The sequence below is a fragment of the Drosophila santomea genome, chromosome 2R (assembly GCF_016746245.2).
Source record: "Drosophila santomea strain STO CAGO 1482 chromosome 2R, Prin_Dsan_1.1, whole genome shotgun sequence".
In the NCBI taxonomy this organism is placed as follows: Eukaryota; Metazoa; Arthropoda; class Insecta; order Diptera; family Drosophilidae; genus Drosophila; species Drosophila santomea.
Genome location: NC_053017.2, coordinates 10271936 through 10287993, shown reverse-complemented (window position 1 = coordinate 10287993; position 16058 = coordinate 10271936). Strand labels below are relative to the sequence as shown.

The window sequence follows — 16058 nt, the reverse complement described above, 5'->3', positions numbered from 1 at the left end:
AACTATAAATAAATAGTAACTACTCAAAACTGTTTAACCTGGCATATTGACCCATATAGCAACGTGCACCTTGGAAACCAAGAAAGCAATGAAATCAGGTCAGAAATAGAAGTAGTGTTCTGTAATATTTCGAAAACGAGAAAATGTTTTTGGATACTCCACAAAAGGTAAAACCTGCAATACCTTGTTTAATTATATTTATTCATTGTTTATATTGGTAAAAAGCCACCACGAACCTTGCGATATGTGCAAAAAGCATTCGAACAAGTTAAATCGAAAAAAAATGTACAAGATGTAGTGATCCTCAACGATTCGGGACATCCGGTGATGAGTACGATGGCCCGAAACGATGCTGTGCAATTTTCAGGACCTTTTCAGGCTATTCGAGGAAGACTAGAACGTGGGATGAGTAATATAGATCCCACGGACGAACTGCTAATAATGAGAGTACGCACAAGAACTAATGAGGTGCTCCTAGTGCCGGACTCCAAGATAACAATAATCGTAGTGCAGAACGCGCGCGATTACTTTGAAAAATGATTAATTATTTAAGAATTCTAAAGATAAGTTCTTATTTGTAGGCTTACTTTATTGTTCATTATTCACTTGTGCTACTCGTGTTGAGCTTAATACAAGTATAAGACAACCATTCAAAGATTTTACGATGGAATTTGAAAACGTTTACAGCAAGGAACTTATCCAATACGTGTGTCTCATAACATTTGTAAAAACGAGTATGCCTTCATTTGAAAAACTGAAAATGCCGAACAAAAGATGGCGTTTCTGGTCATTTGCATACAGCTCTCCTGCCATAATGTAATCATGATTCTGTTGGGGATCACTTGTGTTCGGTGGATCTTCCATACAAAGCTGGCTTTCATGGATCTCAAAACCCATATACCATGAGCATAGGTAGCGTTTCATGGGGTTGGCGACGAATTTGACATCCGACGTTTTATTAAGTATATTAAATAAAGAATAAGATTCGGCCTTTAGCTGATACTGTGCCGTTTTCAAAATGCAGATGGGTTTATATGGGTGGGTTTCTGTAAAAGAATAACACTTTAATTGAGGCTATGGCTATGATATGAGTATGCTACTTACCTATTGATCCAACAATTTTGAGTGCTGCTATGTCATTCTGGTAATCATTCGTAAAATTTGGGTGCTTTGATACCGATTCAATTTGGAAGACCGCACTCCTCGTTGGCTCCTCAACGACCACGTACCTGAAAATAATATGTTAATGTTTTGTACAATTGTTTCCCATTAATTTGAAAAGGAATGAAAATAAACTATTATCTTATGTGCGGAAGAACAGGAAGCCTTATTTTTAAAACCACTTACAAAGAGGCGGCAACTTCGGGCAAGTCTGTGGCAGCAGTGATGATCAGTTCTACGAAAAAATAATCATATTCCATTAAAATTTATACCGATTCGATTGTAAAGTTCACTTACGATCTGTTATGAACACACCCAGCGTAGTGAAACCAGGGCCATAAATGCTTAGCTGCGCGATCGGTGTCGAAATATTCTGACTGCAGTCATTGTACAACATCGGAGGAAGTGACTGGGGATGTATCAACCGATGAGTCCCTTGAGGAATCGGCGGAGGATCCACAGAATACGGTGGATAATACACAGGAATCGGTGGAGGATGCACAGGAATCGGTGGTTGAGCCAAGGGATTGCTCATGAAAGTCTCTTTTCTGCCGTTGTACTTCTGTGAAATGTCATGGGTAGCTATTGTTGACTTGATCCAATCCACATAGCTGGTCACGTCGGTATACACCCCTACTCCTTTGCATTCCCTAGTCCCTGCGCTTACGATTCCCAACTGCACCTCAACTTTCATGGAAGAATTTTCAAAACTTGTCGACAATGGACCCCCCGAATCGCCCCCACAGGTGTCTCCCCTTTCCTCTTCCCTTCCTGCGCAAATGTGTGTTGAACTCAGAGTAACGGTTAGTGTACCTTCACACACCTCTCGTTTGTACTGCATCAGATCGACGGTCTGCAGGATGTCGCTAAGTCTGCCCTCCTTAAGTCCCCAGCCAAAGGATCTAAACGTTTTCAAGTTCTCCACCGCCGGCTTAATACTTTTATCCACAAAAATGCAAATTGGTTGAACTAGAGCTGCGGGGAAATGCATTGAATTGGCGCTAGGACGGTTAATTTGCATACGTACCGTTGTAGGTGATATTGTTCGATAGTTGAAGCAGCCCTATATCACTGTCGACTGTCAATTTATTGTAGTGAGGATGCACAATGGTATTTTCGACTGTATACACAGCGCTGGGGTTATTTATGTTGCGTGCCCCCAACCGCACGTACCTGTATTTGACAAATTCACATATGTATATAGTATCTTCAGTTATAAATAAACCGTAAGTATGTATGAATCACTGATAGATGTGGCTTAAATATCTCTTTAAACTAATACACGCTATTACGACAACTTTGAACTTTACTTACAGTTGAATTTGATTTAGCAAGCAATGAGCAGCGCTTAACACAAAACCTAAAAAAAATATGTAGATCATTATATGGTGAAAGCGAGAACACTGTGGTCAATAGTCGCGACTACTAGCTACCCATTACACAGCTAGGACGCAGAGATGGAGAAACGCAAGCAGCAAAGTGAATGCTTTAGCAAGCAGCAGTAAACATTTGGTTAACTCTAAAAAATTTTCTTTCTTTTTAATTTCGCCATTCATTAAGAAAAAACACTAACGTTTATGTATAATTGTGCCACCGCATTGAAGATCTGTTGAATTGAATATGGCTGCCATCCAGACAGAATATTTCGGGTTTGCATCTTCACCACCGGTAATTTTGGCAGCAGGTGCAATTCCACAAGGATACTCTAAAAACGTGGAGTTTCCTTTTTCTGTAAAAAACACAGTTAACAATGTTAACAAAACAACTGAGACCAACGACCGCATTTCTCAATAGGCAATGAACGACTAAAAACATAATATTTCAGAATGTTTCTTATCAGCGCACAAAGCTTGAGTATCAAAAGATGCATTAATCTTTCTTTTGTATTTATTAAATTAGATTAAAATATCTAATGTTTAACTCATAACTGAATTACCGTGTACAATTTTTTTTTAATATTTATTTGCGATTAGGTTTTGCAAAATCTGAGTATCTAGTAGTCGAGGCAGTTTGTTTCATACCTCTGAAAACAGTGACTCACAGTGTTTGACAAGTGAAGACAATAGAGAGTGCTTCAAAGACATTAGAATAACAAGATGCGTAACGCCATACGATTTTTTTGCACACGATTTTTTCGTGGTGGCTTTTCAAGTGGCTCCAGGCTCTCTCGAAATTTTGTTCAAAAGCCAGTAAGCGGAGAGCTCTAGAGTCAGCAGCTCTCTTGTATGTCTTTGGTGCTATGGTAGAGCTACTCGATCATCATGAATTCCGCTCACTTGGACTGTAAAATAATAAAATAAAAATAAATTTGAAGCATTACAATATAATCTTTTGCGTTCCTTGAATGCATGTTTAATATTAACTCTCTTTTTTATATACACATGTACACAGACGCAAATGGGTAGATCGACTCGGATGGTGTTCCTGATAAAGAGTATATATACATATAGCGTTTTGTAGGGTAGGGCGTTTGCCGACCAGGAGGTCTATTTCTGGAGTTCATCAGTCAGCCAGTCAGCAGCGCCACCGTTAAGCGCCAAAACATGATTTAATTGAATTCACTACATTTACATTATCTACATCTATACATATTCTACTTTACACCGCTTTACCGCTTTACACCTGAACGACTGCTTGTTAAGCAGATCGGCAACCAGCAAGCAGATCAGCATAAGTTATTCCGATCGGAAAAATAAATTCCGCCTTATGTTAGGAAACTAATTTAAGTTATTTTGTAAGAGAAATGGAAATCATGTAGGGCAATTCCTTTCTTTTCTTTCCTTCTCCCTTTATTCCATTTTCCTTCCTCTTCCCACATAAGCAAAAGCCCGCCTAAACTGGAGTGAGCACAAGAATGAAGTAAAAAAAGAAGAAAGAGTACCGCAGTAGGAGAGCGGCTCAAAAGAGCAGATCAAAAAGAAATAGCTCTCTTAGAATTAAAAGGCGGTGTAAGCTGATTTCTCTTTCACAGGCAACCACTTGAAGCGCTTCATCGTGGGAAATCCAGAGTGAGTAATATAAATGTTTTTATTTAAATGAGGAAGCAGCTGCCGGAAGAAAAATCAAATAATTAGCTACTGCGGCACTACTTGTTTCCAAGTCCATTGTTTACCAATAATAAATTAAAAAAAAAAAAGAAATTCAAAATGGAAATGGAAATTGCTCATGTTTAAAATTTACCCTTGCCCCAATATTCGCTTTTCTAAAATCTTAAAAGAATAAAAACAAGAAAAAATTTAAAAAATAAAATACACATCCCTATATACCCTACTTTCCCTATTCTTAATGCCCTGCCGAGCGTAAGTATTTCTTTTTTTTAAGCAAACAAAAAACTTTACATTTTTATATCTACATATATATTATATTATGAACGCCACAGTCCAAAAATTCTTTTTGCAATTTAAATCTAGATGTTTAAAATTTGTAAGTTAGGGTAATCAGTTAGGATATGATGTTTAAACCTGTTCCAATTAAAACATTGTCAGTTTTTAAGTTTATTCCATGTTAAAAATTAAATTTTATAATGTTTAAATCCGAGTAAATCTCTCTAGGGGTGCCATGCGGCGTCGGAAGGTGTATGTCGTGTAAAATGTAGCATACTTGTAGGGATCACCGATTATGTCAAATGGTTAGTGGTGGTCAAGGTAGGGTGGGCGTCGACAGCTTAACAGCTGCTGTCGTACGAGTGTGCTATGTCCTTGTTTGTCCTTAGTCCTGTCGTCCGATAGTCCTTTAGTGTTTCTTGTGGAGATCAATTCCAAAGCACGCGAAATAAATAAGAGTGTGATACGAGACGAGCAAGTAGTCGCGATGTCAAATATTCCCCCCTTTACTCTACCAAGAATTAGTAGCCGGAACCAGCGCCCAACTGCAATTTACCATCCGCTCGGGAATGTTATACTCGTAGTTCGCTACAGTTCCCGAAACGCTTTCCTTAACGTGTTACTCTTCTTTCTAAGAATCTGGATGGTACACTTTTAATCTACGAGTACCCAGTATATTAATCCAAACTGTCTCATAATCCAAGATTAAAATTCCAAAATTTATATTAAGATTTACATACATCCATATATGTATTTTTATTTCAACATTGAGAACCGCTTCAGAACGGCTGTTACTAATAAACCTTTAGTGCTGATTACGCTAGAAGAATGCTATGAGTCACTTTGAGTAAAATTGGTTCAAAAACCTTAAGTTCACAAGAGACAATATGGTACTAAAAACTCTTTAACTAAAATGGGCGTGGCAGCATGATTCGACAAACTTGCGCTGCGTCTATATCCCTGGAGTCTGTATGCTTAATCTCAACACAAACCGCACAAAACTGCCACGCCCACACTTTTGAAAAATGTTTAAATATTTTTTCATTTCTGTATTGGTCTTGTAAATTTCTATCGATTTGTTAAAAAACTTTTTGCCACGCCCACTCTAACGCCCACAAACCGCCCAAAGCTGCCACGCCCACACTTTAGAAAAATGTTTTGATATTTTTTCATTTTTGTATCAGTCTTGTAAATTTCTATCGACTTGCAGAAAAATTTTTGCCACGCCCACTCTAACGCCCACAAACCCCCAAAAACTGTCAGTGTTGAAGACTCTCCTTCGCACTTTCACTAGCTGAGTAACAGTTATCAGATAGTCGGGGAACTCGACTATAGCGGTTTCTCTTGTTTTTATATTTTATTTGTCTATAATAATATTTGTTTCTAATACAATTTTATGTGCAGGTATACAAGGGAACCATTAGAATCATAGTACCTTGCGCAAGAGTATTAATGACAACATTTCCATTTGATGAACTGAAATGAACTCATACACGCGTAACCTACGAATTTCGAAGGTTAGTCTCTTTTTCGGCGTGGAACGGATCAGTCGGCAAAGAAACGCCCTGCGGATCTTGTATCTTTTATTTAAAACTTTACGTGTTATCGGTATTTATATTTGTCGCAGCAACTCAGTTTTTGGTGTAAGTGGTTACTCTTTATTCCATTTTTAAACCAATAATACTATAATCAAGTCAGAAATATATTAAAAACCACGTTTTGTGCTTGAGAGAGCGTGAAAGATTGTTCGCTTCTAACACATTTATGTATGTATATGTATGTAGAAATGAAATGTTGGTGTTGTTTTGAAGTTAAATTTCCAGTCGCGTCATGCATACAAATATACATTTGCACATGGCTGTATCCAGGCATTAATTAAACATTAATAAAAAGCCGAAATGTATGTGAGTAAGTAACATGTCAGCTAGATTTTGGCAGAGAGAAGTGAAACAGAGAGTGTACATACATATCAGATATATTTTGGCAGAGAGAAGTAAAACAAATAAAACAGAAAACAGGTGGCTTCTGCAAGTCGAAGCAAATATACCCTTTCAGTTAATATATGTATGTTCGAGAAAAACAGAATTTTACCGAAAAATAACAGTGAATGATCTTTTCTGTTATTTTCAATTAATTCAACACTGCCTAGCACAGCTATATATTTGACATCGTCGTACGATTTTGATCAAACTAAAATCAAATACCTTTGAATACCAAATAAGAACATTCTATGATGAAAAACGACGAAGGTTCATTTTTCTTTTACACTTGATTATTCCTAGGGCAGCTATATCATATTGTTTTCCGACCAGTCGCGTTTCGCTGTGGGTACTACTTGCAATAAAGAGTAGACTTCAACGAAAGTTTTATGCATATATGTATGTTACATAACAAATATGTAGCTTAAAAACTGAGAGTCGAACTTGAGTAGAAACGGACGTACTGATAGACGAACATAACGAATCGAGATATGGACGGCTAGTGGTCCTGATCAAGAACATATGTAAACGCATACTTTTTATGTTACATACTTTTAAGCGAATCTATGATACCATTTTACTTTACAAGTAAAGAGTATAAAAAGATAAAAAGTAGAAATTTAATATTAATATCAATTGTTATCTTAATAAAGCTTCCACATGACAAAATTTGCACACGTTCCACATTTTAACAAAAAATTAGTGTGCCGATTTCTAAGAAATCCAAATTAATTTTTACTATCAAGTTCCCAGAACTGTAGTGACTAAGTGTATAACAACACACAAGCAAACACATTTTGCATATTCAATTCGTAAAAAAATGCGGAAAGTAGCGGATGTTTATTAATACATACAAACAATAATAGAGGCGTGGATTCTTAGCCGTCATCGAATATAAATTTTAAAGTATTTTTTCTGCACGCTTCCAAATAAAAAACCACACAATTAGCATTATCGAGAAATACGTACATATGTAGATATGTATGTACATGTACTTACGGCCCGACGACGGTGTGTTCCCCCCGGGCCCGTATTCCCTGTTGCCGGGCCTGATTGTAGTTCTTTTCGAATTTAAAGAAAAATTTATCTAATGATTTTTTCTTTTTCAGAAAATGCGAATAGTTATTGGGTCGTTCACCGCATTTGTTTTGCTAATGATGCAAAATTCAAGTGCCGAAATTCCCGGTTGCGACTTCTATGACACCGTTGATATTTCAAAAGCGCAAAGGTTCTCGAACGGATCGTACCTATATGAAGGCTTGCTGATCCCCGCTCATTTGACTGCTGAGTATGACTTCAAGCTCCTGCCCAACGACTCAAGGGAGAGGGTTGCGAGCCACGTAAGAGGATGCGCCTGCCAACTAAGACCCTGCATCAGGTTTTGCTGCCCTCAGTATCACAAGATGCAAAAGGGTCAGTGTTTCGGCGACATGTCAAAGGACGAGTTGGACAGGCACGATCCCTTCGTGAACGTGACGCTCAACGACGGGTCGGTGGTGAAGAGGCACTTCAAGGAGGACATAATCGTGCAGTCGGATCTGGCCAAGCCAGAATGTTCCATGATGTACTTTCTGAATCACCAATTGCCAGGCAACAACTTCACTCTGTTTGAGGTAAGATGCCTGAGTTTCTGTCTTATCGGAAGAGTAATATTGAATTTCCGTAGAATGGATCTCTTTTGCGTCACTGGGACAACGTGGAGTTGTCCAAGCGGGAGTACTGCGTCCAGCATATTTCGTTCAAAAATAATAGTACCCGAATTGCGCCAAACTTTTGCCCGCTTTCATCTGAGCCTTCCAAAACATGGAAGACCGTTGGTAAGTTGAAATCCTTGTTTGGCCTGTTTCTTAGTTTAATTTCCCATTTCCACAGCGATAGTTCTATCCCTAATATGCTTAGTCCTAACGATCACCGTGTATCTCTACGTCAAGGAGCTTCGCAATCTAGTCGGCAAGTGTTTCATCTGCTACTTGGCGGCCCTGTTCCTGGGCTACCTATTCCTGATACTAAACGTGTGGAATTACTCATCCGGATTCTGCGTTACGGCAGGTTTGCTAATGGCGGCTGTAAATCAAGGATCACTAATTTGACATTCTGATATCATCATCATCATCAGGGTACCTGGGCTACTTCTCCATCATTGCTGCGTTCTTTTGGCTTTCTGTTATCAGTCTTACCCTTTGGAATACATTCAGCGGCAACTCCAGCTGGTTGAACGGTTTCTTGCCAGAAAATCGTTTTCTAACTTACAACTTATACGCGTGGGGCATGGCGCTCCTCCTGACCGGAATCACCTTTATAGCTGACCAGGTGTTTGAGGACGAGAAGTTGAAACCCCGCGTGGGCGTCGGCAGTCATTGTTGGATCTATAGTGAGTTACTATTCCTATAATTACAATTGCGATGTAACTCCTTCTTGTAATCAACAGCTGGGGATATGAGTGTCATGATCTACTTCTATGGTCCGATGCTACTGATAATCGTTTTCAACATAGTAATGTTCGTCCTGACGGCTATTCGTATAATAAAAGTGAAGAAGGAAGCCCAAAACTTTACTCAACAGCGAACAACAACTCAAAGGCTCAACTTGGACAAACAGACGTAATGATTTTACAATAATCCAAAAGTTTACATAATTTAATTATTTTCATAATCTTTTAAAGTTACGCCCTATTCCTGCGACTGTTCATCATCATGGGCTTGTCGTGGAGCTTGGAAATAATCTCGTTTTTGTTGAGCAAAAATCAGGATTGGGCGAAAGCTTTTATAGTGGCTGACTACTTCAATTGGTCGCAGGGTACCGTCATCTTTGTACTCTTTATTCTAATGCCACGAACTCTGAAACTGCTTAAGCAGCGGTAAGTAATCGGTTCTTCCATTAGAGGTCTAAATTATCTGGTTCTATTATTGCCTCTGGCTGAGCAGGATTCAGGGTAAGAGTGATGAAGTCGGCGCCAGTGATGAACATATCTCGCTTCAGAATACTAAAATTGACCCCAGTGTTTTTTAATATATGGGTAATGTAAAAATGCAGTTTATCAAATTATTTGGTGTTGGAAACCCTTAGTTTAGTACCCCTAACAGTCAGCAAAATGATCAATGATTAAAAAGTGTTTGCTTGTTCATTATGGCTCATATTAACTTGGGCTACGCATGTTTGCTACTTATCACCTCTAAAGTGTTTTGTTTTTTGCACGGTGTTTGTCTAAGCATTAATTAAATGTTTTATGTGGTTGTCCATTAAGTCATAACTTAACATTCCTTATAATTATATATTGTAATCTATTCTAGACATGCCATGAATACGAGACCAAGGCAACGAAGGTAATACGGATGTACGGATGTTATGGACAAGAATACTCAGCATTTATCCACTGGTCTATGGAAAAAGGAAGGAATATCAGAAACATTCGTTTTCGAGCCGCACTTACACTTACACTTTCATTTACTTCTAAAGTTAATTAATCAACAAGGCACAAAAAAAGCATTAAAAAAACTACAAATAATTATATTATAAATTATTTTGACTAATGACTAACTAACTTATCGGTCATTAAACAACGATTCACAATAAATAGAGTTTCCAGTGACTAAAATAATTTAATATTTTAAATGTTAATAATAAAAGTAATTACCTGCAATTGGGGTGAATCAATTGACGGGAAACTAAATTCCCGCTTAAAATTATTTTAAATAAAATTAATTTATCACGCATATTATTTAAACATAATTTGTTGCCTTATATATAATAGTATCTATATGCTAGCAAAAACCAGAAAGAAAGCTATAGTCGACTTCCCCGATTATCGATTAGCAGTTACTTAGCTAGCAGAAGTACAAACAAGAAATTGCATCAATATCTGGAATATCGGTGGAAATTGGCAAAAAAAAAAAAAAATAAAATAAATAACATATTTTTCAAAAGTCTGGGCGTGGCAATTTGTGGGCGTGGCAACGTTCTGAATCAAACTTGCACAACATTCATAGCATATGCACGGAAAGGACACCTCTAGTTCGCGTCGGCTTGTGATCTTGATCAAGCATATATATTATACAGGATCGGAAATGCTTCCTTTTACGTGTTACACATGGGTATACCAAATTCGTGACTTACATAAAATGGGTGGATGATGTAGAATGTTTTTATCAACATGTTTGTTGCTCCTTTTGATCCTTGTGTATGTTTTTATATTTTAAATTTCTGTGATTTCGGACCGCTAAGCATTATAGGACATTGCTTATACGATTGGTCAGTTTGTACACACTTACGTCCATTTAAACGGATAAATCACTGCCTGCTCAATTTCTAAAAATGTATTTGCTTTGGCTCCGTACACTAAGCTTATTCATATTCTGTGTCAACAAATTGTTGAATTTTGTTGTTATATTATTAAGCTGATAAGTAGTGCTATGATAAATAAAAAATTACTCAGAATGTTATAAAATGACAAAATTTTTTAATTTCGCTGGTTTCAAGTAAATAGTTCAGATTTGACTCTCGCGGGGATCACTTGCTGCTTTATTAGAGAAGACAAAGCTTTCCTGTAAACGTTGAAAAGTTAAAGTTAGTTTATTACCGTAGATACTTATAGGATAGCATATTTAGTTTAAAATGAGTAGACTATTATTTTAGTTTCCGTTGCAGAAAATGCGAGTCATAGATGTATTGTTCATCGCATTTGTTTTGCTGATGATGCAAAATTCAAGTGCCGAAATTCCCGGTTGCGACTTCTATGACACCGTGGATATTTCAAAAGCGCAAAGGTTCTCGAACGGATCGTACCTATATGAAGGCTTGCTGATCCCCGCTCATTTGACTGCTGAGTATGACTTCAAGCTCCTGCCCGACGACTCAAGGGAGAGGGTTGCGAGCCACGTAAGAGGATGCGCCTGCCAACTAAGACCCTGCATCAGGTTTTGCTGCCCTCAGTATCATAAGATACAAAAGGGTCAGTGTTTCGGCGACATGTCAAAGGACGAGTTGGACAGGCACGATCCCTTCGTGAACGTGACGCTCAACGACGGGTCGGTGGTGAAGAGGCACTTCAAGGAGGACATAATCGTGCAGTCGGATCTGGCCAAGCCAGAATGTTCCATGATGTACTTTCTGAATCACCAATTGCCAGGCAACAACTTCACTCTGTTTGAGGTAAGATGCCTGAGTTTCTGTCTTATCGGAAGAGTAATATTGAATTTCCGTAGAACGCATCTCTTTTGCGTCACTGGGACAACGTGGAGTTGTCCAAGCGGGAGTACTGCGTCCAGCATATTTCGTTCAAGAATAATAGTACCCGAATTGCGCCAAACTTTTGCCCGCTTTCATCTGAGCCTTCCAAAACATGGAAGACCGTTGGTAAGTTGAAATCCTTGTTTGGCCTGTTTCTTAGTTTAATTTCCCATTTCCACAGCGATAGTTCTATCCCTAATATGCTTAGTCCTAACGATCAGCGTGTATCTCTACGTCAAGGAGCTTCGCAATCTAGTCGGCAAGTGTTTAATCTGCTACTTGGCGGCCCTGTTCCTGGGCTACCTATTCCTGATACTAAACGTGTGGAATTACTCATCCGGATTCTGCGTTACGGCAGGTTTGCTAATGGCGGCTGTAAATCAAGGATCACTAATTTGACATTCTGATATCATCATCATCATCAGGGTTCCTGGGCTACTTCTCCGTCATGGCCGCTTTCTATTGGCTTTCCGTTATTAGTTTAACCAACTGGATTAGGCTCAGTGGAACCTCTAACTGGTTGAAACGTTTTTTGCAAGATAAAGGGTTCCTAACTTACAACTTTTACGCGTGGGGCATGGCGCTCCTCATGACCGGAATAACCTTTATAGCTGAACAGGTGGTTAAAGACGAGGAGTTGAAACCCCGCGTGGGCGTCGGCAGTCATTGTTGGATCTATAGTGAGTTACTATTCCTAAAATAACAATTGCGATGTAACTCCTTGTAATCAACAGCTGGGGATATGAGTGTCATGATCTACTTATATGGTCCGATGCTACTGATAATCATCTTTAATATTGTAATGTTCGTCCTGACGGCGATTCCCATATTGAAGCTAAAGAAGAATCTGAAATCCTTCGCCCAACAGAAACAACAAACGAAACGAACCCAAAACTCGGACTTACAACAGTAATGATTATACATTATTAGATAATAACTATAATATAAAGGTGTTACTTTTTGTAATCTATTACAGGTTTACCGTATTTCTGCGACTTTTCATTATCATGGGGTTGTCGTGGAGCATGGAAATAATCTCGTATTCGTTGAACAAAAAGCAGGTTTGGGCGAAGGCGCTTTTGGTGGCTGATTACATTAACTGGTCCCAGGGTACCATCATATTTGTGATTTTTATTTGTAAACCGACAACTCTAAAACTTATAATACAAGGGTAAGTATTCTATGAGGAATAATAATGAAATTCGATCATCTCATACTTATGAATAACTTTTGTTGTAGGCCACAACGAGATCTCCAAGGGAGACACCATCACCATAAAATGAGATCAAATGCATCTCGACATAATTTAAGTGAAACTGCTTGGGAAGGAACGATTGTGGATCCAAACGGAGCGTAGATTTTATTGGATATCGTAGATGCGGAGTCGCTTTCACCTAAAATAAAGGATTTCCACAACATATATCATTGTTAAGTTAATGTTGTTTGTTTCAATTGAAAATGGTCGCTTCCAGTTTAATATGCCAATGTAACGATGTTTGTGGTTTTACAAATAAATGGAATGGTTAGCAATCGCCGACACCCCAAAATTAAAAATTCTCTTTCTTGTATTCTCCGAGCCACATGTTAAAAACATCCTACAAGAGAGCATCCTTGGTCCGCCCCTTTTTATCTTTTTATACCCGTTACTCGTAGAGTAAAAGGGTATACTAGATTCGTTGAAAAGTATGTAACAGGCAGAAGGAAGCGTTTCCGACCATATAAAGTATATATATTCTTGATCAGGATCAGTAGCCGAGTCGATCTGGCCATGTCCGTCTGTCCGTCCGTCTGTCTGTCCGTCTGTCCGTCTGTCCGTCTGTCCGTCTGTCCGTCTGTCCGTCTGTCCGTCTGTCCGTCTGTCCGTATGAACGTCGAGATCTCAGGAACTACAAAAGCTAGAAAGTTGAGATTAAGTATACAGACTCCAGGGACATAGACGCAGCGCAAGTTTGTCGATTCATGTTGCCACGCCCACTCTAACGCCCACAAACCGCCCAAAACTGCCACGCCCACACTTTTGAAAAAGGTTTTGATATTTTTTCATTTTTGTATTAGTCTTGTAAATTTCTATCGGTGTGCCAAAAATGTTTTTGCCACGCCCACTCTAACGCCCACAAACCGCCCAGAGCTACGACGCCCACAGTTTTGAAAAATGTTGTGATATTTTTTCATTTCTCTATTTGTTTTGCCCATTTCTATCGGTATCCCAGAAATTTGTGTGCCACGCCCACTCTAACGCCCACAAACCGCCCAGAGCTACGACGCCCACAGTTTTGAAAAATGTTGTAATATTTTTTCATTTCTCTATTTGTTTTGCCCATTTCTATCGGTATCCCAAAAATTTTTTTGCCACGCCCCCTCTAACGCCCACAAACCGCCCAAAGCTGCCACGCCCACAGTTTTGAAAAATGTTGTGATATTTTTTCATTTCTCTATTTGTTTGAAGGCATATTTATTGTTTTTTAAATTTAGCTGCTGAGTAACGGGTATCTAATAGTCGGGGAACTCGACTATAGCGTTCTCTCTTGTTTATTTTATCTTGGTGTTCTTCTGGATTCTAAACTTAACCCGAATTGGTTAGTCGGCAAAACTTCTCTGTGTTAAGTGTTCGTTTTGATGTGGCCTAGGAATGATGCATTTTGATTACGTTGGAATTTTGGTAAAAGAATTTTTATGGAACTCTGAATGATAAGTCAAGAGGGTGCCATCTCTTAAGCAGGCGAAGTTGATTTGTGGAGTCCAGCATAATGACAGTTAATGTTCGTTTTGTTGTTGGTGTAAGAGGTTGGGTAAAATAAGTAAAGCAGGGAATGTACATACATACATACATACATACATACATACATATAAATTTACACAGGCATCGAAATTTAATTCTGACAAAATTTAGTGTGCACATTTCTAAGAAAACTAAATGTATTTTTATACCCGTTACTCGTAGAGTAAAAGGGTATACTAGATTCGTTGAAAAGTATGTAACAGGCAGAAGGAAGCGTTTCCGACCATATAAAGTATATATATTCTTGATCAGGATCAATAGTCGAGTCGATCTGGCCATGTCCGTCTGTCCGTCCGTCTGTCTGTCCGTCTGTCCGTCTGTCTGTCTGTCCGTCCGTATGAACGCTGAGATCTCAGGAACTACAAAAGCTAGAAAGTTTAGATTGGGCATACAGACTCCAGAGACATAGACGCAGCGCAAGTTTGTCGATTCATGTTGCCACGCCCACTCTAACGCCCACAAACCGCCCAATACTGCCACGCCCACACTTTTGAAAAATGTTTTGATATTTTTTCATTTTTGTATTGGTCTTGTAAATTTCTATCAATTTGCCAAAAACCGTTTTGCCACGCCCACTCTAACGCCCACAAACCGCCCAAAGCTGCCACGCCCACACTTTTGAAAAATGTTTAGATATTTTTTCATTTTTGTATTAGTCGTCTAAATTTCTATCGATTTGCCAAAAAACTTTTTGCCACGCCCACTCTAACGCCCACAAACCTGCACTTCTACTAGCTGAGTAACGGGTATCAGATAGTCGGGGAACTCGACTATAGCGTTCTCTCTTGTTACAGTTAAGTTCCAAGAAGTGTAGTGCGTATGTATATAGCAAAAAAGCACATAAAAAACAAACAGATACTGTACATTTTATTCGCAAAAATATGCGGAAAAAAAGCACATAAAAAGCAAACAGATACTGTACATTGAATTCGCATAAATATGCGGAAAATTACGAATTTGTATTAATAAAAACAAACAATAATAGTTGCTTGGATTCTTAGCTGCTATGGAATATAAATTTTAACATCTTTCCTGGACGCTACAAAAAAATAAAAAGAAGGCACACCGTCTTTACGAATTTGAAGAAAAATTCATCAAATTATTTTTTCTTTTGCAGAAAGTGCGAATAGTTTTTGGGTCGTCCACCGCATTTCTCTTGATTTTGAGTTTAAACTCGAATGCCGAAATTCTCAAACTAATTATACCCACATATATTAATTGTGGTAAGTTAATGTGTGATTCTTCTGAGTTCAATAAATCGTTTGTTGCATTCAAAAGTTAGTATCGAACGGTTACTTTTTTTTTTAGAAGCTTTAGGGTCCTTTATCCATTTTACGAGTGTCCTTACTCTGCTTTAAGCTTTTTGACAGGCTGGCCTCTTTAGAACATATCGAAGTAAAATGGCTTTTTACATGTGTGCTTAATCATCAGTGTAAAGTGAACAATATTAAAAGTAACTAACTAAAGAATTTGGCAAAACATTACCTATGTATATTACCACGGAAAGTTAATTTTATTTGCTTAATTCATTATAATAATAAACATATTGAGGCATTGGTTCCTTGATTACAACAGCATACTGCTTACAAT

General features: G+C 38.3%; 4 protein-coding genes across 10 annotated transcripts; 3 read left to right on the top strand and 1 right to left on the bottom strand.

Moving 5' to 3' along the window:
- The first annotated feature begins 132 nt into the window (after positions 1 to 132).
- LOC120445988 (dynein light chain roadblock-type 1) lies at positions 133 to 540 on the top strand. Its single transcript, XM_039626721.1, has 2 exons — positions 133 to 167; positions 226 to 540. The coding sequence occupies exons 1-2, from the start codon at positions 144 to 146 to the stop codon at positions 538 to 540; spliced, it is 339 nt and encodes a 112-aa protein (XP_039482655.1). The 5' UTR covers positions 133 to 143.
- On the bottom strand, positions 391 to 10837 carry LOC120445986 (transmembrane protease serine 9). 5 transcript variants are annotated; one of them, XM_044005835.1, is made up of 9 exons: positions 10732 to 10758; positions 10577 to 10663; positions 3203 to 3442; positions 2476 to 2521; positions 2189 to 2334; positions 1459 to 2136; positions 1348 to 1396; positions 1105 to 1229; positions 569 to 1046 (listed from the first exon to the last, which is right to left on the bottom strand). In XM_044005835.1, the coding sequence occupies exons 3-9, from the start codon at positions 3243 to 3245 to the stop codon at positions 682 to 684; spliced, it is 1452 nt and encodes a 483-aa protein (XP_043861770.1). In that variant the 5' UTR covers positions 3246 to 3442; positions 10577 to 10663; positions 10732 to 10758; the 3' UTR covers positions 569 to 681. The 5 variants fall into 5 exon arrangements, 4 of the variants coding, with proteins under 4 accessions (XP_043861770.1, XP_039482653.1, XP_043861769.1 ...); XR_005615799.1 differs by lacking the exons at positions 3203 to 3442; positions 10577 to 10663; positions 10732 to 10758 and adding exons at positions 391 to 527; positions 2735 to 2945 and having other exon boundaries at positions 588 to 1046; XM_039626719.1 differs by lacking the exons at positions 3203 to 3442; positions 10577 to 10663; positions 10732 to 10758 and adding an exon at positions 2735 to 2945.
- LOC120445987 (probable G-protein coupled receptor Mth-like 3) lies at positions 6015 to 10115 on the top strand. The gene is made up of 9 exons (XM_039626720.2): positions 6015 to 6127; positions 7573 to 8076; positions 8130 to 8280; positions 8336 to 8512; positions 8580 to 8834; positions 8892 to 9063; positions 9126 to 9320; positions 9388 to 9479; positions 9754 to 10115. The coding sequence occupies exons 2-8, from the start codon at positions 7576 to 7578 to the stop codon at positions 9470 to 9472; spliced, it is 1536 nt and encodes a 511-aa protein (XP_039482654.1). The 5' UTR covers positions 6015 to 6127; positions 7573 to 7575; the 3' UTR covers positions 9473 to 9479; positions 9754 to 10115.
- A 108-nt stretch (positions 10838 to 10945) lies between the features above and the next one.
- LOC120445316 (probable G-protein coupled receptor Mth-like 3) lies at positions 10946 to 13200 on the top strand. Of its 3 annotated transcripts, none has more exons than XM_039625637.2 (8): positions 10946 to 11026; positions 11108 to 11611; positions 11665 to 11815; positions 11871 to 12047; positions 12115 to 12369; positions 12424 to 12598; positions 12666 to 12860; positions 12929 to 13200. In XM_039625637.2, exons 2-8 carry the CDS (start codon positions 11111 to 11113, stop codon positions 13044 to 13046), a joined length of 1572 nt encoding a protein of 523 aa, XP_039481571.1. In that variant the 5' UTR covers positions 10946 to 11026; positions 11108 to 11110; the 3' UTR covers positions 13047 to 13200. The 3 variants fall into 3 exon arrangements, with proteins under 3 accessions (XP_039481571.1, XP_039481569.1, XP_039481570.1); XM_039625635.2 differs by having other exon boundaries at positions 10948 to 11026; positions 11083 to 11611; XM_039625636.2 differs by having other exon boundaries at positions 10955 to 11026; positions 11096 to 11611.
- Positions 13201 to 16058: the final 2858 nt, after the last annotated feature.